General features: G+C 48.8%; 4 protein-coding genes across 4 annotated transcripts; 3 read left to right on the plus strand and 1 right to left on the minus strand.

The window, feature by feature from the left end:
• Positions 1-174: 174 nt before the first annotated feature.
• Positions 175-2035, minus strand: hexim1 (HEXIM P-TEFb complex subunit 1). Its single transcript, XM_057015334.1, has one exon. The coding sequence runs from the start codon at positions 1686-1688 to the stop codon at positions 588-590; it is 1101 nt and encodes a 366-aa protein (XP_056871314.1). The 5' UTR covers positions 1689-2035; the 3' UTR covers positions 175-587.
• A 3139-nt stretch (positions 2036-5174) lies between these two features.
• plcd3a (phospholipase C, delta 3a) lies at positions 5175-16707 on the plus strand. Its single transcript, XM_057015331.1, is given in 16 exon segments — positions 5175-5504; positions 8917-9081; positions 11673-11843; positions 11846-11900; positions 12440-12569; positions 12821-13046; positions 13163-13364; positions 13441-13585; positions 13779-13931; positions 14003-14155; positions 14231-14381; positions 14531-14647; positions 14807-14985; positions 15366-15501; positions 15726-15875; positions 15958-16707. Coding segments are annotated over 16 exon segments (2352 nt in total). The 5' UTR covers positions 5175-5428; the 3' UTR covers positions 16101-16707.
• Positions 16708-17263: 556 nt separating this feature from the next.
• On the plus strand, positions 17264-22472 carry nmt1a (N-myristoyltransferase 1a). The gene is made up of 12 exons (XM_057015333.1): positions 17264-17423; positions 18965-19064; positions 19183-19327; positions 19417-19535; positions 19687-19778; positions 19857-19973; positions 20104-20274; positions 20340-20448; positions 20523-20693; positions 20775-20939; positions 21066-21203; positions 21277-22472. Exons 1-12 carry the CDS (start codon positions 17320-17322, stop codon positions 21295-21297), a joined length of 1452 nt encoding a protein of 483 aa, XP_056871313.1. The 5' UTR covers positions 17264-17319; the 3' UTR covers positions 21298-22472.
• Positions 22473-22876: 404 nt separating this feature from the next.
• On the plus strand, positions 22877-26178 carry retsat.2 (retinol saturase, tandem duplicate 2). Its single transcript, XM_057015332.1, is given in 12 exon segments — positions 22877-23100; positions 23341-23523; positions 23612-23853; positions 24237-24438; positions 24520-24717; positions 24788-24907; positions 24976-25114; positions 25199-25308; positions 25373-25542; positions 25621-25780; positions 25872-25901; positions 25904-26178. Coding segments are annotated over 12 exon segments (1830 nt in total). The 5' UTR covers positions 22877-22940; the 3' UTR covers positions 26020-26178.
• Positions 26179-26383: the final 205 nt, after the last annotated feature.

Genomic DNA, 26383 nt, shown 5'->3' on the forward strand with positions numbered 1-26383 from the left:
ATGTTGTCATGAAATGAAATTGAAGGTCATTCCAGACCGGAAATGAACCATTGTGCAAATCCTTATTGCAAAACAACTGTGCGGATTAAACTTCCTAAACGGCATCTTCATCATGCGTGAGCTGCTCCACCCTCTCCCAGACCTGATCTGGCATAAACGGCTCTCAAGACTGGACAGAATTCAGAAGTTTTATTCAACGTATGTTCACACACAACTGTTAAAATGATCAGCTCCGGAATTTGATTCTGCAAACCGCCTCGATCTTTATTTTCGAGAAACACGACTAAATTAACTTCATTCAAAATCGGAACAGGTCTTTCATCGAAGTTTAAAACGGGGGACAAAACAAATCGCGCTGTCAGATACATTCTCTTCATTTAAAAAAAAAAAAAAAAGAATGTTGTTCTTGAAATATATATATTTTTTAGTTTGGAAAAGATGACGCCCTTTTATCCCACATAGAAAAGAAACATCTTAACCGTCCTCATGACAAACTGATGACAGAAAACTGATGACAAATGTTTTATTTATTTTTTTAAAAATGCAGCAGTCCCACTGTTTTACCTTTTCTTCGTGCCGTGCGTCCTTTAATTGGAGGCGACCTGTTCCCTGTCCTTGTTGGGCTGGTTCAGAAGAAGCAGCTCCGAGTTTTGAGCCCTCAGTGTCTCCAGCTCTCTCTCCAGCTCACCCAGCCGCACCAGGGAGCTCTCCGGGGTCAGACCTCCGTGCTCCACGGCGCGCCTGAGCCGGTTGTTCTCCTCCTCCAGACGCGACATGCACTTCTCCAGCTCCAGGTACTCCTGCACCAGCTCCTGCTTGGTCATATTCTGCAGGCTCTCGACGTGGTACATCTCGTAGGTCTCGGAAAAGTCTCTCTGGAGAAACTCGCCGCCGGCGTTCCCGGGCCTGCCGATGCCGTCGCTGCCCCCGCCGCTGCCGTCATCGTCGTCCTCGTCCTCGTTGGGGTTCGGGTCAAAAAGGTCCTCCTCGCTAACCGTGTCCTCTATGCGAACACCTATCCCGCAGGGTCGCCTGATCCCGGTCTCGGTGTTGAGGTCCGGCTCCTCTCGGTCGTGCTCGTCCATCAGGAACTGGGTGGTGTTGTAGGGGGCCACCGGGAGCCCTTTGGCGAACATCTGTTCTCTCAGCCGGGAGGCCCTGGCGGTCTCCTTCTCTTCCAGAGCTCTCCTTTCCTCCCAGGAAAGTTTGAAATAAGGCTTCCAGTTGCGCTTCTTCTTCGACGGCCTGCGCCTGTGTTTCCTCCTGCCCAGGCGCGCATCCAGGCCGGTGTCGGAGTCGATGAGCGCGCTCTCCTCTCGCACCTGATTCAAAGTCCCATCCAGTTGTCCGTCTCCGCCGTTTTTCCCGTTCGATTCGTGACTACCCTCGGCATCGGCTTTTGCGTGAGGCCGGGCTGCGATCGGGCATTTTAGGAGCTCGTTTCCGGCTGCTAACGCAGGGCACACCCCCCTCTGTCCGCCTTTCATTTGCCATAACTTGTCTGTGCTGATATCCTCACAGTTCTCCGCCCGTCGGTGCTTCTTCTGCTCTCTCTGGCGCCCCCTGTCGCCGTTCTCTGGTGCTCCACTGTTGCTGGCGGGGAGATGCTCCATAGCGTCCCCGCCGATCCCACCTGATGGGCTGTCCGAAGTTTTCAGGTGATGGGTCTGTTCCGTTGGCTCTGTCATCCCGCTGGTCCGTCGCCGATTCCCCGCTTCTGTTTCAGATCATATTCACGCTCCTGAAACTGAGCTTCAAAGTTCACCAAAACCCCTTAAAACTTAATCTTGGGAAAATAAGAAAAAAAAAAAAAATCCAAAATAGTCCAATATCACTTAAAATAGTTTTTTCCAGTTTAGAAGGAGACTCTCGTGCAGCAGGTACGCTTGCGAATAGTAAACACTTGTTACTCCTCCAAGGGTTTGTCAGAGCAACTGTCGCTAACTACCATTAACTGTTTCGATACTGTCACAACTACCGTTCACCAGCAGACGACGTCCTGCCGTCACAACAGTGTCCAGTGTGCTGCTCGAGAAGAGGGAGCTCTTGTTTTTATAGCAGCTCCGCCTCAAGCCGTGCGCATGCAACTGCTTGTAATGCCCGTGGGATTGTGGGTAATGTGGTTTACCTTTCAACAAAGCGCGAACAAGGACCGCGGCACCAGACTACATTGGCCACAATTCTACCGTAACTGACGAGCGGTTTAACCAATCAGGCGTCAGAGTGTTGACCGCCGTAAAGCACACACCTCTCTTATCTGATTGGACAAAATGATTATTTTGCTGTTGCTAAGCTTTAATTTTTTTATTATTGGTCGAGCAATCAGTCAATCAAGAGTACGCCGCCCACTCCAAGAAAGTAGTCCGGGTCTTCTTAAAGGAATGTACCATCGTGAAGCGAGGGGTTGCGTTTAAAAGTTTGCAAAAACAAATTGGGCTGAAATCATTAAATTCCACTACATTACGAGCACGCCTAAAAAAGGTACTTTTAATAATGGAAACGTGCTGTTTGTAAATGTTTACTGTCTTCAGTGGCTGATGCAGATTAAATAGTATCTTTGAAACACACCCGTACTTTAACAGAGGTGGAAAATATGCTCGTGTGGAAAGTAGTCCAATTTGAGTCCTCGGTCAGGGAAATTATTTTTTAAAAATCTAAACGTCTCATATTTAAAGTACAAGTATACACGTCGGTTAGCCGCGTTAAAATTTGCGTTTTGCCGCCATATTTTGAGTTCATCGTGTCAGGAAGAATGCTCTGCGTTCCGCGCGGAGTGATACATTGTAATACAGCGGCTGGAGGCGAAGTCGCGAATTATCGTAAACAAACGCCATTTATTGTTAAGCTGCCGCTGCTAGCGCACCTTCGAACCCATCGTTGTGTGAGGGTGGGTTAGGCGATATCACACTTGCTTAACACCCATCTTACCGACAAACGGAGTGTTTTAGATCCGATCTGTGTATTTCTATTCCACTCACGTTAAGATATGAAGCGTTGCTTGTACAGCGTGTGCCGTTTATAACAGCTAAGGATAAGGTAGCTAGCTAACGTTAGCCGAATGTTAACGTTGGCTGGCAAATCACTCGTGTTCTTTTGAAACTAAGCATTAAACCAATCGATGGCGAGTGAAACCCATATGTATACATATTATCACCCCAATAAACACATTTCAGAAAAAATGAGTTGCCAGTTTTGCTATTTGCGTAGTCTCCGTCCCGCAAGCGAAGCCAACTTAGCATATGCTAACTCCTCATTCAGCCACCATGTAATGATCATACGATCATAATAAACATGCGTTTCTGCCATACAATGGCATGTTCTATAAGAATGTTCACTCCAGGTTCAAATGTGAATAAATGGAAACGTTTTTCGGCACACAAAACCCCGTGCTAGCTGGCTGCTAACTAGGCCAGTGTGACAGTAATGGGTTGGCGTAGTTACTGGAGCATGATGATTCCCTTGAGGATATTTCCGTTGAATATTCACGAACAGTTATAACTTTAACATATGGACACCGAGTTAAAAACGTTATAGGTCGCCGCCTTGAGATGAGCACAAACTGATTTAGACTCGGTCTGTCTTGACGTTTATCCGCGGCGTTGAACCCTCGGAGAATAAATTCTCTTTCAGGAAGTAGACCGACCCCGGGTTGCAAGCAGCACTGAAGCCTTTTATTTTTCTGCTTAGCCAGCTCTTCTTGGATTTTTACATCGGAGCATCTTAACATTCTGTCACCGTGGCCGAGTCAGCCATCAGTTAAACGGGGTTATGGCTGGATCCAACAATATGGCAACCAAGAACGTTGTTGCTGTTCACACACACACACACACACACACACACACACAATTTTCAAATGCATCAAGGAGTTAACATCTAATTTTCCACTGTTCCTTGTCTGGTGCAACAATGGCTTCATTGTAAACTTTGTGTGCATCTGCAGTTTTGCCTGTATTAACAGTAGAGTCGTGTTGCTCCGACTGTGACCTCCTGAACAGGGTGACTCCACTCCTGCATGTAAAGACATGAAAGTCCAACAGCTACTAACAACACTGGCCTCCTGTCAGCACTATTAGAAACCAGCCGGGTTTCTGCTCCTTGCAAACAAGCCGAATTGGGGAAATGCTGCGAGGGAGAGGGCGATGGCCCCCACTCAGTGGTGCAGTGAAGCTGAGGGGTTCCAATGTTCTCAAGCGAAGGAGCTGCTCCAGCCATGGAACCAAGGCTTCCTGAAAAGATCACAGCTTGTGAGGATTAGTGGGAATAACTTAATCTCTCATCCTGCCTGACATCGTTGTTGCCGCATTTAAAAGAATATGAAGAGGTAGTAGATGGAGTTTCATCAGGCCTGCCATTAATATGGGGTTGATAATCTTGAACTAGACGCACGGTAGAGTAATAACTGACTCAAGAACCAATTAAAACTCTCTTTCTGTGCCACAGAAGCACAACATGTTAAACTCCTGGTTCGTATTATAACTCTTTGTTAGTAATATTGTATTATTGTATTTTTGTTTGCAATAACTTTATTATTTTGAATTAAATAGGTCCCCTCGCTTCTGATGCATCCCCTGGATTTATTTCCAAATACTAACCTTTAGAACTACAGACCAGTTGCATATACATCCCTCTACGTACATCCGTGCACGCAGGATTAAATTAAATTATTTGCTTTTATGGTTCAGACAGTTGCGTCTTGTTTCCAACAGGGGGCGTCTCACCCTTACCTATTCTGCCTCATTTAATCTGAGATCAAATGTAAAAATAAATAAATTAATAAAAAGGAGTAGCAACAAAGATGCAAATCTCTTTTTTTTGCGTTGTGTGGAAGAATATTTAAGATGATTCTTCCAAAAATAGTTCGTTTGAGTTGTTTTCCCCATATTGCCCGTGTACAAGTTGGTCCAAATAATGTCTAAATTTAAAAATCGAATTAAATTTGGGATTTTACTCACGTAATATGTACGCGTGGCTTTGAATTCAATCAAAATAATTGACGGTATTTAATTTAAACGCCTTGAACGGCCCGTCGGCAGTTTATCATTTAACATTATCGTTTAAAATCATTAATGGGAGAATTATGGCCTGGCCGTCCTCCAGAACCTCGCCAGAATTCACTCAGGGGACTTTGGGGCAGTTTCAGGCAGTTGGGGGTGCAGGCGGCAGGAGGAGGAGGAGGTGCAGGTGTGCCAGGCGTGCGCCTCGGACGGAGTCATATTACGCGCAGGCATGGAGCGCCGCGCTGGGGAGGGACTTCTCTTTACATGTGGAAAAGGAATGACTGTCTCTCCCTGCTCGGGGCCTCAAATCTGTGCTGGCGGGGAGGAAGCTGAACCCCCCCTCGACTCTTTATTCCCCCGAGCTAACAGTCAGAACGAGCCTCCAGTGCGAAGGTGGCGGCCGGGCTGAGGTTTCTGCAGGAGCCGCAACAATGTTGGGAAGCGGGAAGACTCCGGTCGGCCACTCCAGGGAGGAGAAGAGGACGGCGGAGCCCGGCAGGAGGCTCGGTAAGAGTTGCTTCTTCTCCCGAGCGCCGACACCAAACGCGCCATAATTACGCAGCAAATCTGAGCAAATCCTAACATTCGGGAAGGATTTCACGGCTCTGAACCATCAGTTGCACCTTAAAAACTGCAAAACGCTGACTTGGTGTCTTGGCTGAAGGTGTAATGAGAGTTCTTGTGTGGCGGGAGCAGCTGCCAAACTTCTGAAGTTCATTTTATGAGACTAAACAGGATAAGACAGCTGTTTACTCCTCTGCGTTATAATGGCGCAGATTACTGGTAATCAACAGATAATGACACCCTAATGCGTCAGTATCTGTGAAAGTGTGTGAGAGCGTGCGTGTGTTGGTGTTGCGTGGAGGAGATCATGTGTTTAAGAGGAGTTGACCGGTTCTTCCAGCCCACTCCCACCCGGGCCAGCGCTCCTCGCACCTGGAGGGAGCCAAGACCGAGCACCTGTCAGAAGCCGTGAAAAAGACTCTGGAAATCTGGACCGGCGCTCGACCACAGACCTGGACGGGCTCCTCAGGGCCCGGCGGTCCAAGAGCTGAGGAGAAGCAGCAAATCCTGACATTTAAAACAGCTGCAGGCAGCACATTTTTTGACAGATAGGTGCTGGAAAAAGGATCAGAAAGGAGAAAAGTCTTGGCCCCTTCCTTAGCGGCTCCGCGGCTACCAGACCCATCCTCGGTGCATTCTTCTGGCCCCCGGGCCCGGTGTGGAACAGGTGCCGAGCCAGAACCGAATCTGCTGACACTCTGCAGACGCTTGTCGAGGCATCGCTGATGTTTGATGCTGCCAGGAGCAAATAATGAGTCCACTGGGACAAAACCCCCCCACCCCCACCACCCCCCCTGGTGACCCTTTACTGCCATGTGTGCTTATAAACCAGGTGGTCAGGTGGACTTTAACCCAGCAGTAAATCTGACCCGATACCAGAGACAAAAGCAGCGGTATTGGAGTCATGTGACGTCTGCGTGGCGGCAGATAAAGGTGGTGTCAGTAGTTTCACGTATGGATGCATCCCAAATGTGGTTATGACCCATAACGGCTCTCACGTGTCTGTGATTATTCTGAACGCAGGGCACAAGCAGGAATTAGCGCATTAACGCGGCCGCGTGGGTCCCGACGTCCAAAGTCTTAGATTTCAGCTTGACCCCATTAAAGGTTTCCCCGCCAGTAAGGACAGAATTAAACGCTGACGTCTGACGGGGGCGGAGAAATCATCATATCCCAAAAACATTTCACCCCGATGTGCTGGAATAAACGAACGGGAGAGGCCCGTTGGTCCTTGGTCCTCAGCGAGGGTCACAATTCTCTCGCTCGCTTTGATTTTTGTTTCCATTTTCCTTTGATCTTTGAGACGTGGCTTCGATTGTCCCGTACGAGGCACATCGTGGTCGTGCCCAGTTCGCCCAACCTGTGCGGGTCCAGTCTTGGCTCGCCCGCCGTTGTTAGGTTGAGAGAAACCCGAACCTTCTCCCAGGAGGAGCCGGTATGCGAGCGGCGTTCGTGTGTGACCGACTGGCTCATGTGATCATTTTCTCTCTAATCCTCCTCGCCGGCGTTGACGTAGCCGAGGCTGATGTCACCGTTTATTGCTTCTCCTCCACACGGTTCAGCCGGTAAACGCCTTATTCGGCAGTTTTCGCGGGCTCGCCGCTGCCCCCGGTGGCGGGCTGCAGTACAGGCCATCAGCACAGGTTCTGAAACACTCCCAAGTTTGTAGCCTGACACAGAAAATCAGTTTTACACTAAAGTCAAGTGAGCCAAGCCTTCTAATTAAAACCAGAGCAGAAGCTTTGTCTACAAGGATCACAGCCTCAGTCTTGATGGAGTGGGGGGGGGAAACCCCTCCTTTTCCTTCTCGCAGGCTGTTATGGTCTGTTTACCTGCCGCGGAGATCTAAAGTGTTCTGTTACAGGCCATAAATATCTCCCGAGCTGCACAATCTTAGGCCAGAGCCATGGAGATTGTTGCCCCGGCTCGCTGAGATTGTAAAAGAAATCCAGATTTCTGAAGGAGGGGGCTGCAGAGAAACGCTTCTGTGCTGAGCTGCTTCGGTTTGTGTCATAATAAACGTCCCCGGAGGTGCTAGCATACCTACTAATTTAGCCTCCATGCTGTGTTGAAATACTTGGCCTTGGAAAGGATCGCGGTTGCTACCCAGTCGCCATGCAGGCCTCCGTTTACCACCTGACGGAGCGGCCGTCAACCTGAAAGGCGAGAAAAGGTTGAGAGGGAGGAGGAAGAGCCTCCTCTCTCTCTCCTCTCCCTCCATTTACGGCCCCGCGAACAGGCTTTCGGGGGTGAATCGGAAGGGCGGTATTCCCAGATATCCGAGCGTTGCAGGTAGGAACGAGGAAAAGGTGCAGCCGAGGGTTGAGACGGGGGAGCTTTGGGCTGTTTGAGCAGCTTAGCGTGGTCAATGACCTGCAGTTAATCGGGCCCATGTGCTCCGCTTGGGGGAATGCCGTACATGTGGCAACAGCCTGGAAAAACAGCTTGTTATGGACAGCCTGGGGGTGGGGTGGGGTGGGGTCTTTGTGTTCCACCCTGATGGGGAAGAATCCGCGGCTCCAGTTTGTTTCTGGAGTGGAGGAGGGGGAGGGAGTTTCTGTTGTTTGGTAAACCGGGGGGGGCCCTTTGAGGAGCTTCAGCCATTTAGCAGCGAGAGAATGGAAGAGGGTGATTTAAAAGGCAGGCGGTATTCCCCGGCTGTGAGGACGTGAGTGGAAGAGTGCTTTAAAAAAGAGACTCAGAGGGAAGAGTGCTTCATTGCACTGCCTCTGTGACACCCCAGTGGTTCCACCTTACATCCATTTAGGCTTTAATGATCAACGCTAGCGCGTCACAACTCTGGCTGGCGACCGTCCAGTTTTAGCTGAAACCTACAGATAAACGTTCCGAAAGTTGCCGAGGTGCAAGATTGCAGAAACATAAGTTGCCTCATATTCCTCTAGTGTTTGGATGAACATGAGGCAACTTGTTTGGAGTGCAGGTCATGTTGGAACTTTCTATTTCTATTAGCATTAAGCTAAAGGGTTCCATTCCCAGATGGACCTGGATCTGTTTTTACTGCTGCGGTATCTCTCAGATGGTACCAGCAGGACGTCTGTTGACACATTCCCAGTTCTGCTGGAAGTCACACGCTGTTTGGGTTGGAGAAGTCGCCCCGAAATGAAAAGAACCTTTATTACGTGTTTTTCCTGACACGTCCACAGTCACATTCCCAGATCCTGCCGACAATGCAGCCGCTAAATAATCTCGCCGCCCAAGAGTGTTTAAGACAACATAGGACGGACTTGGTGGACTAAAACCTTCATCTAGTCCTTCTCTCTCTCTGATTTGTATATAAAACACAGACGCTGGCTGACAGTAAGCAGAGCTCTGTTGTGTCTTCTGTGTCCTCCAGGGCTGGAGAATGAAGACATCCGTGTGATGATGCAGGGCTCCAACATGGTGAAGGTTCGCTCCTCCCGGTGGCAGAAGAGCCGGAACGTGCGGCTCCTGGAGGACGGACTCACCGTCTGGTGCGAGTCCACCAAGAGCTCCCGCAGAGCCAAAGCTAAGCAGACGTGTGAGTATGCGTGTGTGTGTGTGTGTGTGTGTGTGTGTTGGCTGCAGTTCATGACCATCAGGAGAATTTAAGGTGGAAAATAGGCAAAGGACCAAGTGAAAAGGGAACTCGGAGAAATCAGAAGGAGCTCTGACAGCCGACTGGATGAAAGAGAGGAAAAGCATTTTCCGGGAGGGGAAAGCGGCCGGTCGGCCTTCCCAGTACAGACTGGGACCAGTCTGGATCGCTGCTCGTCTCTGCTCTGCCTCATTACAGAGGCTGTTTGTTTGGCGGCTCCGGAGACGCGATCAAATAATTAGGGGGTCTGAAGCTCGGCAGATGCGCATACAGTAGCCTGGATCATGTCTGCTTTGTCCAGCTGTCCAGATCAAAGGGTGAAGCCAACGGCGTCTCGCTGATGACGCGGCAGATATCCCTGATTAGCTTTGATTGTGGGGGTGTGTGCGTGTGTGTGCGTGTGTGTGCGTGTGTGTGGGGCAGCAGGAATCCAGGAGGTGCTAATTTACAGAAACTGCGTCCAAGGAGACACTTTTAATCTTTTATTTAGGAAAAATTCAGTATGAGCTTGATGTTTGTTCCTGTTTGGGCGTATTTGTCCGTTTGCGAGCATGATTATGCGAAAAGTTCGGGGCTAAAACCAGAGTGTGAATGTTCCCAAAGACACACGTGGTCCCAGAGAGGATTAGAAATCCACCCTTTCAGCCCTCGGCGTCAGATTCACGGCATTATTCAGGCTCCAGCCTTACAGATGACCAGTTTTAGTCCAACTGGCAGGAAATCACAGTCGAGAGCCGCTAAATTACAGTCACTAAATTACAGTCACACTTCTGACGAAACGAGCGACTGTCAATCACGTGCAATTACACCGAAGTTCTAAACCTCTGGAGAAATCCTTTTTCTCTTTATTTTAGACACAGCCTTGGAAAATCTGATGGGGAAATAGGTCAGAGTGCAGGGATACTGAGTGTTTTGTGCCTGTATTTCATGCAGGAAGGTGTTTTAACAACAACGTCCTGTGTTTGCCGTCCCGACCTTGTTGTCTGCGGCCTGAGGGGGGGTGGGCGTCAAGGCTGACTTGATTGTGCTTCAGCCAAAAATAAGCCCCCATCGGTCAGATTCCAGCGTGTAAAAAAAAAACCCCCGAGCAGCAGAGTGAGTCTGAGAGCTGCAAGAGATAACGCCTCGTCTCGCTGCTGTGCTGCGGAGCCGAAGACCATATTTGTCTGTTATAAGTGGCTGTTTGTGTGGATCCAGGATGAGGGCTTGGACCGGCTCCTCTTTTCCAGGCTCCAGGCGCCCCTCCAGGTCGGGTGTGCGATCTGACGCCTGGAGCTCGGTGCTCGGTCTTCTGCTAGGAAAACACTTGGCATGAAATACAACACCTCCGAGTCACATGCACGCATATGCGTGCCACTTTTGCCATCTCTGGGACGGCCATGAAGGAGGAATGTGGGGTATTATTGCAGTGTAGGACAACAGTGTCTTCACAGCCTCCAGCAGGAGAATGGGGCTTTTGTCGGGGGGCCGCCATTATTACCCCGCTCCAGCAGCCACTTTCTGTTTGGACTTGGCAAATATGAGCGAAACAGAGCTCAAATAAAGCCTTTTTTGGCTCTTCCCCCCTTCAGATACGACCACTCCGGATTCATCGGAAAGAGGAGTCTCACGGCTGCACGTGCCGAGAAGAAAGGTCGTAGCTCTTTGTGCACATGACAGGCATTACTCATAGGACGGAGCTGCTAGTCGAGAAAAATGTTTTAGCCACATCAGATCCCAGAGTCAAGTATCTCCACAAATACTGGATGAAGTACCATGAAATTCACGGCCTCGGAAAGATAAATCTGATGTTTTCAGTGTCCCGTTGGGCTCAAGGTTGTCATTTTATTTGTGAAATATATAAATTTATCCTAGCAACTCCTATAGAACCGTCCTGTTTATGGCTGCAACTAAAACTAAAACAATTTAAAACCAATCTAAAAATAACCTTCACTGTAATGAGCAATGATTTGGTTTTTTTAATGAAGAAATTCACTGAAATCTGTGGTTAATGCATCATCAGCCAGCGGCTCAGATTTGGTTCCAACTCACACATCAACTGGTGACATTTATTTTAGCCTGAGTGCTACTAGTTGTTGGCATGGTGATCTCACACGTATATCAGATGTTAGCATTTAGATCACAAGATTGTGGCTCACCGAGATTCTGCTTTGGGCTCATTGGAGACAGAAACTCCAGAAACACAGATATTTTGAGCTGTGCAAGAAAATCTGTATGTTCTTTTTATCTTCACGTCCATGTGTTAGCATGTTAGCATCAGTCTGAAGGTACTTTTCTATGGCTGTTATTACAGCTTCAGTTAAAAGGCTTAACATTACGTTACCACAGTGTATGCTGGTTGCCACTTTCTCAGAGTTGAAAGTACATTTTTCCCCTGAAAGCATCATAAATTCGCAGGTTTAAATGGCCCTGTTGTGAAATCTGGTTGCTTTTGTTGGTCTGAATGAATCACGAGGTTTTATTGTGAATTACAGCTAAAAGGCCTTTTCCCTCAATGCTTCTTTATTTCACAACCCTTTGCTTCCCTCTCACAGTCGCCGCCACAGAGGTGGAGTGCATCCGCGAAGGCTGCCAGTCTGAGGCGCTGAGGCGCCTCTCGAGGTCCGTGCACGACAAGCAGTGCTTCACCGTGGTCTTCAGAGGAGCCAGGAAGAGCCTGGACCTGGTGTGCCCCAGCGAGGCTGAGGCCCAATGCTGGGTCCGAGGCTCCGCACGCTGAAGGAATACGTGGCCAACATGAGTCAGAAGGAAAAGTTGGACCAATATCCTGCCCAATTTACAATCCAGTAAATATAGCTCAGTGTTCCCAGTATCACTGTCGCTGCTGTCAGACGTCCCATCTTACACCCAGAGCCTCGCTGCTGGGGGCAGCTCAGTGAAGAGCTCCAAATCTGCTCCCACAGTCACTTGAAGCACATTTACAGGAAGCCAGCGGATCCCCAGATGAGTTTTCAGGTTGTGATTTTAATTTAGCGGTGTATCTGCGTGGGCATTCTGAGCAACGGGCAGCTGGTAAAAACAAGATCCTCGTTGCTGTCAACACTTTTATCGAGTTACGTTGCATCAGATGTTTACCTTAGAGCCTGGTAACGGCCGCCATCTTTGCCTTCCTCTGTGAACTCAGCAGTGGTGAGTTGAGACTATCAGGCTGTCACAACAGGACATGAAAAGGAGCTCAGGAGGGAAGGCGAGAACAAAAGGAAGCTAAACAATGAGTGCTGGCTGCTCCAGGAACGGAGCCGAGCTCTGAAGTCTGTGTGTGTTTTCTAGTCTCCGCTGCTTTTCCTTTAACTCTGTAAACTTGGATCCGAGGCTACCTGAGGAGAGCGGACCAGAACCAGGACGGAAAAATGAGCTACGAGGAGGTGAAGCGGTTACTCCAGATGATCAACATCGACCTGAGCGAGCAGTACGCCCGCTGTTTGTTCAAGGTCAGGGTTGGGTTATTGCACCTGTAACAACATTCCCCCCCCCCCCCCCCCCCACCCCCCGTTTCTGTACCCCAGATTAAATTGGTACTCCTCCAAGACCCAGTTTTTAGGTCCGGTTCCTCTGAGAACCAGGCTTTTAATGCAAAAAATCACAGCTGGATGTGATTTGCATGATTATTTCTAGACAAAAGCACGTTTTGTTTGATAGGTGTGTCTTTTTTTCCCCACCCCAACCCGTCCACGCATCCCAGAGGTGCGACCGATCCGGAGACGATCGTCTGGACCACATAGAGATCGAGGAGTTCTGCAGGGAGCTGCTGCGGCGGCCTGAACTCGACGCCGTATTCAGGCACTATTCCAGTAACGGCTGCGTGCTGGCCACCGCAGAGCTGCGCGACTTCCTGGGAGACCAAGGAGAAGACGCCTCGCTGAAGCACGCCCAGAGCCTCATCCTCACGTATGAGCTCAACGAGTGGGGTAGGTCGCACGCCGTCCTCCACCGCTCGAAAGCCGGAACCAGCAACGTTTACAAACCAACACCGCCGGAACCAAAGCTAAACGGTTGATTTGGCATTTGTTGTTATTCCCTGCAGCTCAGAAGAACCAGCTCATGACCCAGAACGGGTTCACCATGTACATGCTGTCCCAGGAGAACGACGTGTTTAACCCTGACCACGGCAGGGTCCACCAGGACATGAGCCACCCCCTGGCCCATTACTTCATCTCTTCGTCACACAACACTTACCTTACCAAGGACCAAGTTACCAGCGCCAGCAGTACTGAGCCTTACATCAGGTAATGACCCGGAACACCACCAGACTCGCGCGTCCGCTCCACCCCGGAGGAGTCATGACATGTCTCTCGCCAACAGGGCGCTGAATCAGGGGTGCCGCTGCGTGGAGCTGGACTGCTGGGATGGAGACCGAGGAGAACCGGTCATCTACCACGGACACACTCTCACCTCCAAAGTGCCCTTCAAGGAGGTGATTGAAACCATCGCCCAGTACGCCTTCAAGGTAAGAACTGTCTGACTCCATAAATCCTGTAATGATGCCATAATCGGCAACCAGAACATTCCAGGACGTTTTCCTTCTCAGCATCCAACTACCTGCCACTTTGGGGATTCTATGGGATTAAAGCTTTAGGTCCTGTGTTGTATTTATGCTGTTAATTGCATTATAATGGACTTCCCTGCGTCTCTCCATGTAGGCATCTCCTTACCCTCTAATCCTGTCTCTGGAAAATCACTGCTCTGTGGAGCAGCAGGCCGTCATGGCCAAAAACCTGCGTACCATCCTGGGAGGCAAACTTCTCACCAGGCCCCTCACTTCTGAGCCGCTGAAGGATCTGCCCTCTCCTGAGGTACAACACACTGAACCCCCCCCCCAACTGCCTCCTGTCACCTCTGATTTTCCAAACGACCTTGGTTCCAGGAGCTGAGGGGTCGCATCCTGATAAAGGGGAAGAAGCACACTCCTCACCTGGCTCAGCTGGGAAAGAACGGCAGCTGCGCCAGCTTCTCCTCCAGCTCCGACGAAGAAGTGGCGAACGCCGTCAAGAACGCGCCGAAAAAGGAGCCTGCGAAGGTCAGTGGCGGCGCGGGCATCGGCGAGTCCTCTGCAGGTTTGAGATAAGAGACCAATTTCTCTCGTCCTTCGCAGGTCAGCCTGAAACTGAGCCCGGAGCTGTCGGAGCTGGCGGTGTACTGCAGGAGCGTTCCCTTCCGAGGCTTCGAAAATCTGTTTGAAAACCCTCCCAATGAAATGTCCTCCTTCTCTGAAAGCGAAGCCCTCAGGCTCATCAAGGACTCTGGTACAAATGTGGGAATAATTGCATGTTCTCGCCGCGTAGGGGAAAGTCGAAAGGATTTTGTGGAGAGCGCAGCAGCAGCTGATTCCGCGGTTGGTGCCGTCAGCCTCCGGTGGATCACGGCGTGTGCTTCTTTATCTTTTCATTTGCAGGGAAGCTTTTTGTGAGACACAACAGCAGACAGCTGAGCCGGATCTACCCCTCTGGCCAGCGCCTCCAATCATCCAACTATGATCCGCAGGAAATGTGGAACGGGGGCTGCCAGATGGGTCAGTACTCCAAACCGGAGCTGAGAGGCAAACGCGGACTGTGCCGCTGAAAAATGCCAGAACACGTTCATTCCGCTGCTTACCGCTTCGCTGAGTCTCCAATGTTTTATGGCGTGCGTCACCAAGCCGGCAGCCTTATTGACTCCGTTGTTTCCACAGTGGCTCTGAACTTCCAGACACCCGGCGAACAGATGGACCTGAACCAGGGCCGCTTCCTCCCCAACGGTCGCTGTGGATACGTCTTGAAACCCAGCTTCTTGTGCAGCCCCACGTCTAACTTCAACCCCGAGAACACAGGAGGAGGGCCCGGACACATCCCGACCCAGCTGACCATACGAGTGAGTGTCAGCAGAGTAATCCGATTACACCTCCGATTTCTGCACCAGTCCGATTATATATCAGATTACTGCTTGCTGATTGTGCATTTTTGGTTTCAATAAAAACTCATTGTTGTCCTTTTTGACATTTTACGTCATGGATGATAGTCAATCACGCCCCCTGGAGGCCGACAGTGGAAACACGCCTTCCTCTCGCTATTATTTTAGACAAACTGAAACCCAGATGTGAAATAACAACTCTTCTTTAGTTATATATCAGTATAAGTGTTGGAACCATTGTATAAAATGGTCCTTAACATGGGACAGTGTAAATGTTTTTTAGCTATACGTCCAACAAATCAGAATGTGTAAAACAATGCTCCCTTTTTTTTGTCTTTCAGATAATCTCAGCACAGCAGCTGCCCAAAATCAACGCAGATAAGTTTAGCTCCATTGTTGACCCCCAAGTGTGGGTGGAAATTCACGGGGTGGCCATTGATAACACAAAGGGCAAAACCCACCGCATTGACAACAACGGTAAATCAGATTTCATCACCATTAGCAAATCCGATTTGTTAACTGCATAGTTTCAGCAGAGGGCTTTTTACCCCTAACAATAAAGGAGAGCTGTTTTTAATTAAAGATTGACGAACAATTTGAATCTCTCAGCCAACAGATGGCAGCGTTAAGTGTAATTATTCTTTTCTGTCCATGGCTGAAAAAGTGCACCGTGTTTTTACAGCCTTTTGCGCCCCCTACAGGTTTTAACCCGCGGTGGGACTGCACCCTGGGCTTCCAGCTTCAGGTCCCTGAGCTGGCCTTGGTCAGGTTTGTGGTTGAGGACCACGACCACACAGCCAAAAACGACTTTGTGGGCCAATTCACGCTTCCTTTCACGAGCTTGCGGACAGGTGCAGCACAGACGCTCGCTCTCCTCATCATAGCGCCTCAAAATTCACACCGCTCCTCCTAACCTCTGTTCTCTCTTCTCAGGTTACCGACATGTTCATTTGCTGAAGGCAGATGGTTCCAGTCTGTCACCCGCCACCCTCTTCATCCACGTTAAAGTGACCCGCAAGGGAATCCCCCTCAAGACGGTGTCTGAGCGTTTGGCCTTGGCCAAAGCCAAGCCTTGACACCTGCGAGATAGCAGCGGCCTTTTGAACAAGCACGGTCACTAATCACCAAGCGCTAATCACTCTGAAGATGTGCCATGTATTTTAATTCGAAGTATAATGGCAGTTAAAGAACAAACTTACTTCCTTGGCTGAAACCGAAAGTGTGCAAGAAGAAAAACAAGCATGTTCAAACTGATCAATTTTAATTTAGAAGTGATTGTTTTTGCACTAATGATGTAATATAGAGATATTGCTCATTGATTGTCACCAGCTCTATCAGCGTTTATCCATTTTAATTACTTAATCAAGGCACTTTTCATTTCCCTTAGGAAGATTTTACATGTTTCCACTTCTTAAAAGACTTGACAGTGTTACCATGCAGATAAATGTTTACAGATGTTCTGTATCAAAGTGTTTGAAGCTGTTGCATTTAATTTTATTTAGATGTTAAGATAGGGTTGAATACTACAATTACTTCACCATTATTGTAGGCTACAGCTACATAGAACAATGCACTAATAAAAGCTCCTGCCTTTAAATTAGTGTAATTACAATGAGTATGATCAAATAAGTGAAGTATGACGTTGCATTTTTGGAATATTGTTAAAGAGAAGCATTAATAACACTTTACTGTGAGTGTTGTGTCATTTTTCTACGTGCTGTCACAACAGAGAAGGGGTTTAGGGTTGCATCTCACTAACATTCTGCACAAAACCGAAGACCCCAATGGTTTTATTACTCATGCACATTGGTGTTTTCACTCGAAACATCAGTCATAATAGATAAGGGTAGTAAAAGTAAGGATTGTTAGGTCAATGAATAGTTGGATCGTTGCTGAGGAATTCCAACTATCTCTGAATCACTTAGCAATCGATTGATGAGGTCGCTGCCACGTGCCTCGACTACTTCCCGCGAAATTAACATTTAGCATGATCCAAAAACCTTTAAATGTGCCAAATTTAGTAGTGAGTCACACTTTAGTCCAACATTGTCAAACAACAATCTACTCAAAGGCCATAGAGCAGGTCCGGCCGCCCACCAGTCGCTGCTTCATCGCTAAGATTTTACGCAGATTTTCCTCCTTCAATGTATAATTTAGATTAATTTGGTTAATATCCCACTTAATCCCGGTTCATGAACGCATCGTCCCAGAGGAACTGTCGAACCATGAGCCAATCACAACGGCTGCTTTAAAGCAATCGATGACACGCGGTGGCTCCTCACTTCCTGGTTGAAGATGGCGGATGAGAATGAGACAGCACCGATGCCGGAGAAAGAAGATGTAGAGGACCATGGACACTGCAGTGACTGCGAAAATGAAGAGCACCATCTTGACGATGGGTAAGAATGGAGTCCCAGCAGCGTACCGGCGTAAAACATGCTATGGTGTTGTACACAGGAGCGTCGCAAGTTCAGGCTAAAGCCACCGTGAGCAGCCTGGGTAGACGGCCATCAGGGGCATTTGGCCCGCCCCTTTAGCCTTACCTGATTGGCTGAGCCTATTGTGGCTTGTCTGCTTTTGATTTTGATTGGTTGACAGTGGTCTCTACTCCGTTTGTGGGCGGGCTTTATGCCGCTGCTCTTCAGCTCTGTTAGCAAGGCGTAGTATTTAAGCAGTATAAATGGCAATTCTGCTTAAAACTGGGTCATAAGTAAGCGCTGCACTCCCGGCCGTGTTCTGTAGCACCAACAAAACCAGTCTAATCTGTCATAAAATTTGAGTTTCTATGTATTTTTCGCAGGGCTTCTCTTGCTGCCTGTCACTTGCGCAATTTATGTCCCCCCCAGTTGATATTCGGCTAGTTAGCTTGCTTGCTAACATACCTGTCAAACTTCTTCCGTTTGTCGTCTCGGTTCAGAAAGAAGCCGTATCAAAAGCAAAACGAGCTGAACCTGTAGGGTGTTGAACATGCAGCAGAATGTGTCCCAGTGGACATGTTTGCTCGGCCTCAAAACAAGTAGTAAACATTTAAGCTGGCTTGGCTATTGTTGGTTCATGTGTTAATGTTCAGCAAGCAGAGGGACTAAACGTTATCATGCTTAAAAGCTGTGTGGCTTACCCCCCCGTTTTTAAAAGACTTTCTGAGATCCATCAGAACTGTTTATGGCCCTGATTTTTATTTTCTTTAATAATCGAAAATCTTACTCTGGTTGTGATTTGGGGGTTTTATAACCTGTAAATCTCAAAGATCAACTTGAAATGTATATATTTGTAGGTAGTAAATGTGTATTTACTACATGACCAACTGCTGCTTTAAGTGGAAAGTGATGACCATGTTGGTTAATTGAATTGATGAGCATTTTGAGCATGCGATGTAATCCCTGTGTCCAACAATCTCTCTCTCTCTCTCACACACACACACATACACAAACACACACAAACGTAAAGCATGCACATGCTGAAACAAAGAATGGGCCTCGCTTCTCTACTCTGTTTTAAATGGAAGCCAGTGGAACAAACTTTTGATTGTTTTGTTGTCTATTGTCCCGCTCAGGCAATGACCTCTTGCACATACATACATGTACACATGCGTAGAAACATGCACTCATCTTTGAGAGGCCATGTGATTCACCATCTGTGCAGTTGTAGTACGAGCCGGTGCTCAGCCCCTGTCTCCTCTTAGACACTAATGAGATTATCCTCTGTAAGTATGCAGCCTCTCTCAGGCCAGAAAATAGTATTACTCAGTTCTTCTATTGCTGTGTTTGATCTTAAATTTATTACAGTAACAATGTGGTGTCACGTGGAAATGTAGTTTTTCTTTATTTGATTAGTTTCTACTTTTTCTACTTTTTTATGAGAATCTGTCATCGTCCATTAAACCAACAACCCTCACCGATGAAAGAGCTGTAATTAATTAGCCATTTTTATCCTCTTCCAGTGACAGGGGTGACGATACCGGTGCCAAGAAGAAGAAAAGGAAGCAGAAAAAGAAGAAGAAAACAGGTGCCACAGATGCAGCCAAGGACCCCCTTGCTAAGGCACGAATGGACGTGTTAATTTAATCAAGCTCTGTCTGATGATTTGATCAAATATGTAAAGAAATTCAGCATAAATGTGAAGTAATTCTGTTCTGTATATTCGTCTGTGTGCAAACAGGTGAATTCACTGCCAGCTGATAAACTCCAGGAGATCCAAAAGGCCATCGAACTCTTCTCTGTAGGCCAAGGCCCCGCCAAAACCATGGAGGAGGCAACACGGAGGAGCTACCAGTTCTGGGACACGCAGCCGGTGCCCAAACTAGGTACTAGGTTCAGTCCTGCTTCTGTAACACCCAAAACACAAAGGGACCCCAGCAGTGTTTGTGTTTCATGAATAATATTTCTCTTTCAGGAGAGACGGTGACATCGCATGGCTGCATTGAACCCGACAAAGACAGCATACGCGAGGAGCCGTACAGCCTCCCGCAGGGCTTCAGCTGGGACACTCTGGACCTGGGGAACTCCGCTGTGGTGAGTGTGTGTGTATATACACACGCCCGCAGCAGGAATGGCATTAAGGAATTGACCTCATTATGCAAATGATATACTGTTTAACATTGAAAATGAATTCTGTATGAAAACACATTAAAGTGTGTGACAAAGTTTGTCTCTTCCAAACTAGCTGAAGGAGCTTTACACACTTCTAAACGAGAATTACGTTGAAGACGATGACAACATGTTCCGATTCGACTACTCCCCTGAATTCCTGCTCTGGTAACTTTAACTATCCTCCCAGATTACAAGGAAAATAAAAGAGCATCCAGATGATAAATTCTTTAACCTCCTTTTTAGGGCCCTGCGACCTCCTGGTTGGTTGCCTCAGTGGCATTGTGGAGTGAGGGTCAACTCCAACCAGAAGCTGGTGGGTTTCATCAGCGCCATTCCTGCCACCATCCGTATCTACGACGTGTAAGTGAACGCAACCATGGAGTGCTGCTACTCCTCCATGCATACTTAAGACGATACAGATTTTAGACTGTATTTAGATGGTGGCATTTCACAGCCTTGAAAGTAGTTTGATTTGTTCTGGTGTTTTTAGAGAAAAGAGAATGGTTGAGATCAATTTCCTCTGCGTCCACAAGAAGCTTCGCTCTAAACGAGTTGCTCCAGTTCTGATAAGAGAAATCACAAGACGGGTGAACCTGCAGGGAATCTTCCAGGCGGTGTACACTGCTGGGGTGGTCCTGCCCAAGCCCGTGGGCACCTGCAGGTGGGTAGGACGGAATAGAAATACCTGTGAATGTTCAGTTTTACCAATGGAACATCCTTGCACAGGTACTGGCACCGTTCCTTGAACCCACGCAAGCTAATTGAGGTCAAGTTCTCCCACTTGAGCAGGAACATGACTATGCAGCGCACCATGAAATTGTACCGCCTCCCAGAGGTCAGCGAGCGCGCACGCACGATTAACGGAGAAGGCGCGACACGACTCATCCAGTCCCGTCTTCTTTCCCTCAGGCTCCAAAGACTTCAGGTCTGCGGCCGATGACCAAGAAAGATGTGCCGGTGGTGCATCGCCTCCTCCGGGAATACTTGAGCCAGTTCAACCTGGTGCCCGCCATGAACCAGGAAGAGGTGGAACACTGGCTGCTGCCTCGGGAGAATATTATCGACACTTTCCTGGTGGAGGTAAACAACCCACAATTGGTCATCTGCAAAGTAAACGGTTCTGACGCAGCCCCGTGAAATCTGTGTGTTGGCGTCTTCCAGAACAATGGAAAGGTGACCGACTTCCTGAGTTTCTACACTCTGCCCTCCACCATTATGAACCACCCTGTGCACCACAGCCTAAAAGCAGCGTATTCCTTCTACAACGTGCACACAGTCACACCTTTGCTCGACCTGATGCAAGATGCTCTCATCCTGGCAAAATCGGTGTGTATCTTCCTCCTCAGGCCTGGTGTGTGTGTGTGTATGTGGGTGTGTGTGTTTGTTCTCCAAACTCTCTCTCTCTTAATACCTTACTGACAAACCCCTCCTCCCTCTCCTGTCTCTACGCAGAAAGGGTTTGATGTCTTCAACGCACTGGATCTAATGGAAAACAAGACTTTCTTGGAGAAGCTTAAGTTTGGAATCGGCGACGGGAATCTCCAGTATTATCTGTATAATTGGAAGTGTCCCAGCATGGGAGCTGACAAGGTGAATCATCTGTTTTGTATGATATACTATAACAGCAGAACTCTCATCTAAACCTGTACTTTCTTCATCTCAGGTTGGGTTGGTGCTGCAGTGACGACCCCCCCCTTCCCCCCCACATTGTCACCTACAAGTCGGGACGGGCAGCACCATCACGCCGACCTCCAGACAGACCGATGACTTCCTGTTTGGTGACAGGAAATCCCACCGCCCATTTTTACTTTTTGGACTCTTTAAACTTTGACCTGCACTACCGCTGCCAGGCGAGGGGGGCAGGGAGAGTCCCCCGGCTCTCCCCCTCCCCTCCTTCCATCACATGGACCTTTAAGCCATTGTAGTTCCCATCTGTATTTCATCTGATCGCTGTTCTGATTGTACCAACCACAGACGCACCTGACCAGTTTGCACAGATCACTGAAAACCAAAAGCTCGCGGCTGAGATCAAACGTAAAGGTGTCGATAATATCGGTCACCACTGCGGGTCACCACACTCAGACTAACAATTTATCCAATAATGTGCTTTTGAAATTAGATTACATCAGTTTTAGACATTAAAATTAAAAAAAAGAAATATTTTAATGATAAAAAAAGGTGTGGTAATAAATGCCCAACGTGGGCACCAGATAAGGGCTTTTGTTAAGATTTAACTCCCCTGACTTTGTTGTTTTTTTTTTAATCCTCTCATCACACATCTTTGATCAGAAATGGCGTTTCAGCTGCTTCTTCCCGGTGCCAGTTTTTGTTTTTTTCCTGGGGTTTGCATCTGTATTAACTCCCACCCTCCCTCCTGCTTACTGCACTAACTGATGTAGTCCTAAAACACACTCGGAACAATGGATCATGGCAGTTTGGTGGGGGGGAAAACACCAGAATCGTGGTCGAGGTTGGACTGACCGCAGGCCATGGCGCGGATTCAACATCCACTCGACTGTTCTCGGAGAAACATCTCAAACAGCCAAACATCAGCAGCTGGCTACCAGAGCTCAGGCTGTGTTTAAATCTTTGCTGCAGCCCTGAAATGTCTCCTCAAATATGCTTCTGTCCAGCCTGGTTTCAACCGCAACTACAAATGTTATGAATTATGAGCTTTGCCTTTTTGATTTTACTGTATCCGCATGTCGGCGGCATTATTTAAGGTCTGAGCATTCGGGGTGGATGTTGGAACCGGTATTTCATAAAAGGATTGGTCACATGGTGTTGATGCAGCAGAAAAAGACTGAAGATGCAGGTGATTTTTCTTTTTTTGGAGCAAATAAAGCGGAGTTGCTGTGACGTTTCTTTGCTTTTGTCAAAGGCAGAACAATAACTTCCAAATAGACTTTTAAACTGAGGAAAAAAAATAGGCTCAATTGAAATTATAATTGCATTGATACTCAAATATTTTGCTGAATCTGGTGGCTAATTGAGCCATAGGATTGTTTATTTTAAAAGGGAAATTACTAATAATGCAGCATAATCATATCAGCGCGTTTGTATGTCACATATGTAAATCTTTCGAATTCCGAAAAACTTGTGTGAAGTTTCTATATTTTTCGGATCTTTTCGCAAAAATCAGAGTAGGAAGTGTCTCATTTTGCCACACGCTGATTGGTTGTGCAGATTCCGATCTGGTCGTCTATTGGCCAAAAGCCGTCACGTGTAGTGTGGATCACGTAGCAGTGGGCGGGACTTACGAAGCTGAACACGGAAGTGGCTGCAGCGGACGGTGTGGGAGTTGACGTCCACACACACACCGTCGCAATGCTGTTAAGCGTTGTAGTTATTTCTGTTGCGTTGGTCATTTTTGTATTAAAGTATGTGTTCGGAAGCTCCGGACCCAACCCGTTTGAGAAGGATACTCGTGAGCCGTTGAAGCCGATGGTTCACAATCGGAAAGAGAAAAATAAAGTTCTGAAGCAAGGTGAGTTGAAAGGCCACTTAGTTTTAACCTGAAAAACGTAAGAAAACTTAACGATTCGGATTCATTTAGGCAATATGTATGCATGAAAAATAAATATTTATTGGGTACAATTGGAAACATGTCCTGTGTTCACCTCCCATTCTTTACTGGATTATTTATAGTGGGAACTGTCAGCTGTGGCCAACTGAACTGGTTTATATGAATATTTAAAAAGACAAATTCTGGTGTTTGTTCCTGCAGGTTTCCTGGTCAGTAAAGTACCTGAGGATCTGGATGCCATCGTCATCGGCAGCGGGATCGGCGGGCTCGGCCTTGCGGTTCTGCTGGCCAAAGTGGGGAAGAAAGTGCTGGTTCTGGAGCAGCACGACCGGGCCGGGGGATGCTGCCACACGTTCAGTGAAAAGGGCTACGAGTTTGACGTCGGTCCGGTGGACTCGTCTCTGTAACTCTCATGTGCCTCAGGTCCGATTAAACCCCTCTAAAACTGCTCTCTGTTTGTCTTGACCCTCAGGGATCCACTACATCGGGGATCTGTTGGATCACAAGCCGTTCCGCTGCATGCTGGACCAGATGACGGATGGTCAGCTGCAGTGGGAGCCTCTGGAGAACCCTTTTGACCAGGTGGTGATCGGACCTCCGGAGAACCGCCGACGCTACCCCATCTACAGCGGCAGGACGCGTTTCCCCGAAGAGCTGAAGAAGTGCTTCCCCGGGGAGGAGAAGGCCATCGATGAGTACTTAAAACTGGTCAAGGTGGGAGCTTCTTTCTGGAAAACTCCTCCCATATTCTCTTTGTTCCGCATCTGCTTAGAAATTCAACATCGCGCCGCCTCGTCGGCCGCTGAACTGATTTCTGAAGTGAACTTTGACACAGACGAGCTTTGTCGTGCAGCTTTGTCTGGGATAATGTTCAGGGATCAAAGTTTTCGCCAGCGCAGAGGTCGGCGGATGGGCCCAGATAAAATTACATAATTGCGCCGTTGCGTCATCCACCTGTGTTTTGCTTTTGTGTGTGAATTCCATTTAGTTCGCCTGATTTCTGATCCTCCGACCTTTTATTATTTATTTATTTATTTCAATTGTAATGTATAGAAACGATCTCCGCGCCGCCGTCATTGTGCATTTCCCGTCTTCAGAAAGCCAGCCGGGGGATTTGGCTCCTCGCCGTCCTGAAGATCTGCCCCGCCCCCCTGGCCAAGTTGCTGGTCTCCACCGGCCTCGCCAAGCGTCTGTCCTTCTTCTTCAAAATGGCGTCGCGCAGCCTGACGGAGGTGGTGAACGAGCTGACGGACAACAAGGACCTGAGGGCCGTCTTCTCCTACATCTTTGGCACCTACGGTAGGACAGAACTCCTCCTCCCTCCCGGTTTGTGGGTCGGTTCCTCAGACCGACGTCCTCGGGTTTTTCTCCCATCCACAGGCAACATGCCCAAAGACGCCAGCTTCTCCATGCACAGCCTGCTGGTCAGCCACTACCTCAACGGCGCCTGGTACCCGAAAGGCGGCGCCACTGAAATCGCCTATCACATGATCCCCATCATTGAGAAGGCAGGAGGGGCGGTTCTGGTCCGAGCCCCGGTTAACCGCATCCTGTTCAACGACGCCAGAGAAGCTTGTGGTGGGTGTGAATTTCTTTATTTTTAATGAGAGCTGGATAAAAAAACCCGCTTCGGCGTGGCTGTTTCCAGGCGTGAGCGTCATGAAAGGACAGGAAGAGGTCCACATCCGGGCCCCCGTCGTCATCTCGGATGCCGGGATCTTCAACACCTACCAGACGCTGCTGCCCAGAGAGCTCCAGGCCCTGCCAGGTCAGAACCGGGCCCCGCAGCCGGTCCGTATTCACACCTGATCGCTGACCGATGTTCCCGTGCGACAGAAATCCAGAAGCAGCTGAGTTTAATGAAGAACGGAGAAGGAGGCCTGAGCATTTTCCTGGGCCTGAGCGGAACCAAAGAGGAGCTGGGCCTGAAGGCCGACAACTACTGGATCTTCACAGAGAACAATTTCGATGAGCTGTGAGTTTTCTTCCGTGTGCTCAAACTCCAGATTAGATGAATCGGGGTCAGGGTGGGATTTAAGCCAACACCTGTGCTCCTCAGGGTTGGGAAGTACCTGAGCGGAGAGAAGGAGGACTCCGCCCGGAACGTGCCCCTCCTCTTCGTCGCCTCTCCGTCGGCCAAGGATCCGACCTGGGAGGAACGGTCGCCAGGTAAGGAGGCGGGACCCTAACCTCCGGGTCCGCCGCAGCGCCTCTTTACTGTCGTCTTCCTCAGGAAAGTCCACGCTGAGTCTGGTCACCTTCGCCAACTACAAGTGGTTTGAGGAGTGGAAGGACGACAAAGTGACCAACAGAGGAGCCGAGTACAAAGAGCTGAAGCGGGCCTTCCTGGACTCCATTCTGGAGGTGGTCATGGACGTTTTCCCCCAAATCACCAGAGAGAAGGTGACCTTTGTCCCCCCGCAGTATGGAAGGAGGCGGCTGGCGAGGTGTGACGTCATCCTCTCCTGTTTGGTCTGGTAGATCGAGTACGTGGATGCAGGGACCCCCGTCACCAACACGCACTACATCGGAGCGCCCAAAGGCGAGATCTACGGCGCCGACCACGGCGTCGCCCGGTTCAGCCCCGAGCTGAACGCCACGGTGAGACCTCGGACTCCGCTGAAGAACCTCTACCTGACAGGTCAGTGGCGCCGCCATGCCTCCTCGCCGCCCCCAAGGCCGCCGGGTTAAAGCGACCCCGTGGGGACGCGTTGTGTTCTGTGGTCCCGCAGGTCAGGACGTGTTCCTGTGCGGCTTCGCCGGCGCCTGGCCGGAGCGCTCACCTGCGGATCGGTCCTTCTCAACCGCAACCTCCACCTCGACGCCATCGGCCTGGCGAAGAGAACCAAACGGGTCAATGATAAGCTGAAGGGGGATTGAGAGGGGAGCACAAACGAGCATCGGAACGCTCCCACGACGCTAACGAGCCCTTTTCCTCTAACGTTTAACGGCGGATCCTTGAGTTTGATCATCACTGAACAGCCGTTGGTGCCTGTGTGTGTTTGCAGCTTGTACTTAGTATTAAAGGATGCAAACTGCTCCGTTGTCGTCTTTATTCAAATATGTTTTAAACATTTCAGTTGGGAAACTTTCAGCTTTCACCCGCTTCACTGCGAAATCCACGTTTTTGAACTGGAAACTCGTCCAACCTGTATCTTTATCTCCAACATCAACTGTTGACTTGCAACGCTGTAGGTGCCAAACAAATGTGTGTATTTGTTTGTGTTGAGGTGCTTTTGTGTGT

Source organism: Takifugu flavidus, chromosome 18, assembly GCF_003711565.1.
Source record: "Takifugu flavidus isolate HTHZ2018 chromosome 18, ASM371156v2, whole genome shotgun sequence".
Lineage (NCBI taxonomy): Eukaryota > Metazoa > Chordata > Actinopteri > Tetraodontiformes > Tetraodontidae > Takifugu > Takifugu flavidus.

Bases quoted from the DNA above. Each gene is read 5' to 3' on its own strand.
- nmt1a (XM_057015333.1), top strand. From the start codon at position 17,320: ATGGCGGATGAGAATGAGACAGCACCGATGCCGGAGAAAGAAGATGTA. The intron at 20,275-20,339 runs GTGGGTAGGACG...ATCCTTGCACAG, and splicing joins AAGCCCGTGGGCACCTGCAG to GTACTGGCACCGTTCCTTGA. The intron at 20,940-21,065 runs GTGTGTATCTTC...GTCTCTACGCAG, and splicing joins CTCTCATCCTGGCAAAATCG to AAAGGGTTTGATGTCTTCAA.
- hexim1 (XM_057015334.1), bottom strand. From the start codon at position 1,688: ATGACAGAGCCAACGGAACAGACCCATCACCTGAAAACTTCGGACAGC.